Raw genomic sequence first — 7,867 nt, forward strand, 5'->3', positions numbered from 1 at the left:
CAATCGGACGTTGAATCGGTAGTGCAGTGGTGTGCCAGGAATTGCACTGTTCTAAATAGCGCTAAACGAAAATGGTATCATTCGCTCATTCAAGAATAAAACAAATTACGTAGTAAATTCCCACGTTCACTCAGCACACAACAATACCGTTGGCACTGTAGAGTTCATACAGGAATGCCCGTATTCAACAGTCCCACTTAGCCACTGGTTTAGTGACGTATGGTTTAAGTTGATCACGTGAGTACTTCGTCCGCCAGTCACGAACAACCACCCCGCTGGTCTCACGCTGAAAAAAGGGTAATTCGTTCGATCTCTACAAAAAGGATATCCAAGACGGCCGTGAACCAAAACAACTTTATCGTCTTCAATGTTGGAACAACTGAATCGACCAGTCACAGTGCGCCACGCTCATCAACGTATCAGGGCACACCCTTTTCCCTCTTTTCATCGCCCTCTTTTTCGTCTCAACCACAACCGGGAAGACGAAGTTGCTGACACCTTACAAACCAGCCCAAACCAAATACTAATTCATTACACACTCCCCCGGGAAATGAGAATTCTCATTTGCAAAAGTACTCAAAGTGATACCTGCCCCACCAACAAACTAGTAACCACACAACTCTAACAAATCTCTAATGGGTAGAGCAGTTGCACTGGTCTGCGCAATACTGTTTTGTCCGACAGTCTTACTGCACACGCGCGAATGTTTTTGTCCCTGCCTGGAAACACCTCTGTGATGCGTCCGGTCTTCCACAGGTGACGCGGTAGTCTCTCATTATGAACAATGACTAAGTCTCCCACTCGTAGCGTCGGTTTTCTGCTGGACGTCTTGGCCATGTGCGCTGACCTAAGTTGCAGAAGATATTCTTCTTTCCATCGTTTCCAGAAACGATCTAGTAAGAGCTGCTGTTGTTTCCAACGGGCCTGTAGATCCTCTGTCGGCTTAGGTGCGCTCCCAGAGAAGGATGGTAACGAAGTAACCCGCTTGCCGACCAAGAAATGCGCTGGCGTAAGTGGTTCTGCTTCATCCGGGCTGTCGGCGACGGAAGTCAGAGGACGTGAGTTTACGACTGCCTCCACACCGTGCAGGATCGTGGTCAGTTCTTCAAAACTGAACCGGTTTTTCCCAAGGATCCTTTTGAGATTGTTCTTCACCACTCGGACAAGCCGCTCCCAGAAACCACCCCACCACGGAGCACGCTCCACAATGTACTTCCAGTGAATTTCCCATTCGGTGAGGTGGTCTTGGAAACTTGGTCCGCGCAGTGCCTTCCAGATCTCTCTGTCCGCTTTCTTGAATGTTGAAGCGTTGTCCGTGTATATTACGGACGGGACACCTCGTCGGGCAGTGAACCGTCTGAAGGCTAGCAGAAAACTTGCGGTACTCATCGTCGTCACCAGCTCTAAGTGTACCGCTCGGGTAACTGCGCAGGTGAACAAAGCGATATATGTCTTCTGATCCCCTCCGTCCGGCGACTTCACGAACAGGGGTCCAGCGAAATCGATCCCTATCACATCGAACGGTCCTGTTTCCTTTACTCGATCAGCAGGAAGCGGAGCAACGGGAGCTGATGCTGGTCTAGCTTTGAACCGCCGACAGACGACGCACCGATGTAGGACTTTTTTCACCAGCTGTCGACATCTGGGGATCCAATACCGCTCCCTTACTTCGGTCATGGTGTCTTGCACACCTCCATGTAGCAGCCGTCGGTGTGCCTTTTCCACAACGAGTTCAGCAAGCCTGTGTCCATTAGGCAGTAATATCGGGTGCTTTGCAGCCGTAGACAACGAAGCGTGTTGCAAACGACTCGATATCCTCATTATGTGGTCACCATCAAGCACTGGTCGTAGCTCAGCGATTGGAGACTTCTCGTGGACCCCGTCGCCGCGCCTTAGTTGCTGCATCTCTGTGTTGTACTCTTGTTTCTGCGCCTCCCTGATCCAGTAGAGGTCCGCCCTCTGTATCTCTTCGGCTGTTAGAGGCCCTGAAACCTTTACTTTCGGTTGGCAGTTGTTGATGAAGCGGTACACCCACGCGGTCACACGGAGGACGAATTGCAGTCGGCTGTAGTTCTCCAGGCTCAAGACGCTGGTCGTTGGACGGTCGTTGCCTGCCAACAAGACTTGGGTCTTTACACGTTCAGCTTCCAGTTCTTCGTCCTCTACTTTTTCCTTGGGTGCTGAGTTCGGCCATGACTCCGTAGTTCTAATCAGCCATTCCGGACCCTTCAACCACCTCTTGCAGCTCGACAACCTTTGCATTTTCTCTCCTCTCGTCAGCAAGTCTGCGGGATTCTCCTTCCCCGGGCAATGACGCCAAGATGCCGGATCTGTGGTGGATTGTACCTCGGTGACTCGGTTCCGTACAAACTGTTTCCACCGGAGGGCTGATCCTTTGATCCATTGAAGGACGATGCTGGAATCCGTCCAGAAGTAGAACTTCAGTGGCCAGTTTGTAAGGGAGCTCCGTATGACCTTTGCTAGCCTGCACCCGACTAACGCTCCCATCAGTTCCAGTCGCGGTAATGTTAAAGTTTTCAAGGGTGCGACGCGCGCCTTCGAGATCATGAGCGTTACTGAGACGTCCCCAGTCGTGTCTTCTGTTCTCAAGTATGCAACTGCTCCGTATGCCAAGGGACTTGCGTCCGTGAAAACGTGTACTTGTACTCCCGCGATGTCTCCTATTCCTTGGCTCACAAAACGCGGTATCTCGATGCGTTGCATGTACGGTAGGCCCTCGACCCATCGTGTCCACTCTTCAACCATCTCCACGGGTAGGTCTTCGTCCCAGCCAACGCCGGCTTGCCAGATCCGTTGGAATAGAATCTTTGAACATATCGTGAATGGTGACACGAAACCTAGTGGGTCGAATACCGATGCAGAGACTTGCAGTATCGTTCGTTTCGTAGTGCTTTCCGAACCGGTACTCCTGTTGTGTTGTGCAAGCTTCAGACTGTCTGTCTGCCGATCCCATCGTAATCCCAGTAAGCCTGTGTCGTGATCTCCGGGACCAACCTCTTCTTGTTCTTCAAAAAGCTGGTTAAGACGCTTAGAATTTGATGCCCACTTCCTCAGGTGCATTCCCGCCGATCTCATGATCGCGTTGGCTTCTTTGTAAATCCGTTGGGCATCCTCCTCGCAGGAAGCCCCTGTTAACAGGTCATCCACGTAGAAGGATGCGGCGAGCTTGGAAGCTGTTGCTTTCAACCGTTCCTCTACGCCGTTCAGGTGGTGTATAAGTGTTGCTGCCAAGAGGAACGGACTCGAGGTCGTCCCAAACGGTACTCTAGTCATTCTCCAAACTTCGGGGGCTGGTAAAGGACCCTCCTCCGTCGGTGTTTCTTTGTACCACAAGAAACGCAGTGCGTCTCGATCTTCCTCTCCAACCACTACCTGCAGAAATGCTTGGGCGATGTCAGCCACGAGCGCGATACGTTCGGTGCGAAAGCGCAGTAATAGCGGTATAGTTCTGTGTTCAGCTTGGGCCCTTTTTCCAGGTACGCGTTTAATGGAGCTGTGTTTGGAGCGTGAGCGGAAGCGTCGAAAACGACCCTGAGTTTGGTGGTTGTGGAGCTTTCCCGAATCACCGCCTGGTGTGGCATGTAATATACATGCTCTGACGACGTTGGCTCCGAATCAGTAACGACCTCCGCGTGTCCTTGCTCCAGGTATTTGCGCATTGCTCCATCGTAGTCTAATAAGTGGCTGTAGTTTCGCCGCAGTCGTTTGACCAAAGTACGTAACCGGTGCTCTGCGACTTCTCTGTTGTCTTCTAGTGGACTACTGGTGTGCTTCCATGGCAACCCTACTTTGTACCGACCATCCTCCCGCGTGACTGTGCTCTCAAACTGCTTCATGACTGTATTTTCCTCGTGGCGACCGTCATCGGCGTTGTCGGTAATTCCTAGGCTCTCTAGCTCCCAAAATTTCCTCAGATCGAAGGTACTTTCCTCCGTTGCGGCTTCAACGTGCAAAACGCAGGTAAGCGCTTTAGTCTCCTCAGTCAACGATGACTTGAGTACGGCTGGTCCTTGGAACGTCCAACCCAAGTGTGTGTCGACGGCGACTGTGTTCGTTTTACCGGCACAGCGACGGACGTTTGTCTTCACCAGCTTCCACATTTGATCTGCGCCTATCAGAAGCCCGATTCCAGGTTCTGCTTCTACTCCTGGAAAAAACATCTCGTCGGCAATGTGTCCTCCTTCAGCTCTGACTGCTTCTACGAGAGCGTCGTCTGGGCATAGTGACACGATGTCCTTGGAGATGAACGGTATCTCCACGGCCTCCAGCAGGTGCTCCTTCTGATCATACTGGCTGCGGAGCTTTACTTGCACCAGTTTCTGTCGGTGAACGACTCCTCCCGCCGTAGCGTCGCCAAAGGTGTTCAGCCTCACCACTATGTCGCCTAGCTTCTCCAGGTTCAACCGCCTGGATACATCTTGACGGACGAAAGTCTTCTGGCTGCCGCCATCAAAGATCCCTCTAACATAGGCCGACTGTTTTCCGGCGAGAATCCACGCTCGAAATGTCTGTAATAGCACGACGTCGCCATCGTTTGCTCCTCCTGTGCTTGCGGCGTACATGCTTGTTGTTTCGACCGTTTTAACCTTCGTCCCCGAGACGGAGTTCCAGTTGGGGTCGCAGAGTGAAGTCACGTGTTTGCCTTTGCACGACGAGCATACAACCCTCCTCCTGCAATCTTTGGCGCGGTGTCCTTTCACTGTACACCTAAAACAGCGACTTTCTGCGGAGAGTATCCTCTTTTTTCGATCCAAATCTATGGGGGCGGTGCAGTTCTCCATCGTGTGCTGCTCGGAATCGCAGAAGTTGCACCGTGCCACCTTCGCCGATGCATGCAAAACTGCGGATGCTGGTCGGGGTTTCTTGAGTCGGTTTCCCTTCGCTTGTTGATCTCGACCAGAATCATTTTTGCTAGCATTGCTGTTACCAGCTTTCTCTCTGCTCTCCACTTCTATTTGTAGAAAATCGAGAATGCTGTCGAGCTCGGATCCGGATGACCCCGTCATTCTGGTGCTTTCGTCGTTCCGTTGGGAGCCCTGGTGGCCGCCTGACGTGTTCGGTTGTGCAGAAACTATGGATCCACGAGCCGATCGACGATAGTACTCGACGGTGATATCACCAGGTAACGCCTTCAGGATGATGTCCACGAGTAACGCGGCGTACGTTGACGGGGAAATTCCGAGGGCCTGTAGTCCTCGTCTGTGTGTCTGCACGTGGTCGAACAACCGGCGGAGACCCCGGATGTCGTCTGACGACGTCACCACAGGAGGTGTTCTCAGCTTTCCAAGATGCTCTTGTTCAATCTCTTCTGATCTCCGAAACGACGAGTCAAAATGTCAATCGCGTCCTGGTAGCACATCTCCGTCGCTTGAAGACCCGCTATCGCCGCGGCAGGTAGTCCGGACAGCAAAGAGCGCAGATACTGGAATTTCTCCCTTCGTGAGAGATCTTCATTTTCGTGAATAGACTGTCGAAACTGCTCCCAAAATGGTGTCCACTTCGCAAGATCTCCGTTAAAGGTCTGCAGCTGCAACCTTGGCAGTCGAACCGCACTTGGCCTTCCACTGTTTGATATCGGGTTCGTTGATGTCGTGGTGGCTGCCCAATGTTCAGAACGGGTTCCGTTGCCTTCGCCTTCAACAGGCTCGTCATCTTGAGGACTTGATCTTCGTATTCGAGCACTGTCGCATACTCCTGATCCATGTGCTGATCGGTAATCAGCGGTTCTATTTCTCTATCCAAGATACTTAGCTCCTTGCTGTTGTGCAACAGCCTTTCCAGCAGTGATGCGTACGTTTGCGGTGTAGTAGTCGGGTCGGCCAGTGCTGCTGTCGCCTCGTTGATGACCTTAGTAGTCTGCGTTCGGCGTACAGCTCGCTTTGGCTTCAGCCGGTCCATCGTTGATCTAAGACGATAATCCTCTAAACGTTGAGACAGTCCTGATCCGCGGTTCCTGGCTTCGATACAGTGGGAGGCCTCTGAGTCACTTTCCCGGGTTTCGGCACCATGAAAAAAAGGTATTCGTTCGATCTCTACAAAAAGGATATCCAAGACGGCCGTGAACCAAAACAACTTTATCGTCTTCAATGTTGGAACAACTGAATCGACCAGTCACAGTGCGCCACGCTCATCAACGTATCAGGGCACACCCTTTTCCCTCTTTTCATCGCCCTCTTTTTCGTCTCAACCACAACCGGGAAGACGAAGTTGCTGACACCTTACAAACCAGCCCAAACCAAAATACTAATTCATTACACACGCGGCCTCCGCGGGGTTTGTGTGCAAAACGCATAGGCCTAATCTACGCTTCGCCTGAAAATTTTCAGCGAAATACAGGTAAGTTTTGACTTGTAAAGCTACTAGAAGCGTTCGTAAGGCGAATGTCGTTTGCACTCCAATCAATGTTTGCCCTCAACGTCTCATTTCGTTCGCCGTTCACACGACGTAAACCCGGCAGCCTAGCGATGGTCTAACTCCCATGTATTCACATAGGACTGATTTAAACTTGGGGTGGGGGTAGTTTAAAGCCGGTCTACCGCGGAGCAGCTGTGAATGAGCATTTCGAGAAACAACCCAAAAATAGTTTTTGCTGGACGCTGTTGCCTAGTTTTCAAGTCCAAATTGCGCAAATTAAGCGAAAAGAACGGTGTGAGGAACCTTGAGCGAAGTAAGTGAAGTAATAAACCCGCCGCCGATAAAAAGTTAACGATCGGTATGAAGTGGAATTTTGAAATCCGCTCTCCTAATTTATGACCAACATCGTCAAAGTTAGTCATGTCAACATCGGCCGCTAGACGCAAGTCACTTCCCGATACTCAGCTGACAGGAGGTCGTGTACAAATAGCTGTCACCTCCAGCAACAAAAACGATGCTGATTGTGCGTGGTACTCTTAATACAGCCCTTAGTGCATCTGTTATACACCACTAACAATAGTTCGTGCTGTGCTGCCGTTGCTGGTTCTGATTGATATATTTAACGACTTGCTGCACACTACAGTGATCGCCGGTACTTGTGAACGAGCTTTGTGTTCCTAGATTACTGTTAAGTGTTTCCTGTTAAAAATGCATCCATCATGTCTGCATTCTAAAATAAACGGAGGTCACAAGAGGGAGGGGGGTTCCATGGAGCAGTTATACCTCCACGTGCGTTACAGCTATAGAGCGGAGTATGGTACATGTTACCCAGCATGTAAAGGCACAAATATCAAACACGTAGCTCGACTTTGAAATGTGCGAGTGACATTCCAGAATAGTAGGATTGAGAGGGTACCTGGAGTTATATGTTGGATGTCCCAGTGCATTAACAAGGTACAATATTTCAGATTTGACTCTGGAAAGGGCACCATATGGGGGAAGCTCTAGATCCCCTTGGAAGCTTGATTTGTTTGCCCAGAAAGATGCAAGCCCCATAGGAAAGCACTGTTGCGTTCTGTCATTATGAAAGCACTAACGTTTTTTGGAACTCGCTATGAGCATGTTTCTTGGCACAATTTTGTGCCGGTGAGATCTGGCCAGACTTGTGCCCGTTACTCGAAAAAAGTAATTGATTACCGTTACCGTTACTTGTACGGAAACAGGAATTGATTACCGTTACCAATTACTCGACTTCAAATGTAATTGAGTAACGCGTTACTCCGGTCTTTACTCTGCATTCACGCAAATTATACACATCTTTGTGTGCCCCAGAAAAGGAAAGGAAATGAAAAAGGTCCAGCAGCAGTACAACTGAAATAAGAAAAAAAAGAAAGAAAGAAAGAAAGACGCGTAGGCCAAGTAGACCTGTACGTCTACTGTATTTATCGTACGGGAAGACGTTGACCCGATTGTGGAAGAACATTGCGTGGGA

The 7,867-nt window shown here is 50.3% G+C and overlaps 1 protein-coding gene across 1 annotated transcript; it reads right to left on the reverse strand.

Moving 5' to 3' along the window:
- Window positions 1–690: 690 nt before the first annotated feature.
- LOC135376760 (uncharacterized) lies at window positions 691–5,919 on the reverse strand (the record flags this gene model as incomplete). Its single annotated transcript, XM_064609238.1, has 3 exons — window positions 5,556–5,919; window positions 3,435–5,329; window positions 691–3,393 (listed from the first exon to the last, which is right to left on the reverse strand). Coding segments are annotated over exons 1-3 (4,962 nt in total), but the record flags the coding sequence as incomplete, so codon positions are not given.
- Window positions 5,920–7,867: the final 1,948 nt, after the last annotated feature.

The sequence above is a fragment of the Ornithodoros turicata genome, unplaced genomic scaffold (assembly GCF_037126465.1).
Source record: "Ornithodoros turicata isolate Travis unplaced genomic scaffold, ASM3712646v1 ctg00001280.1, whole genome shotgun sequence".
NCBI lineage: Eukaryota > Metazoa > Arthropoda > Arachnida > Ixodida > Argasidae > Ornithodoros > Ornithodoros turicata.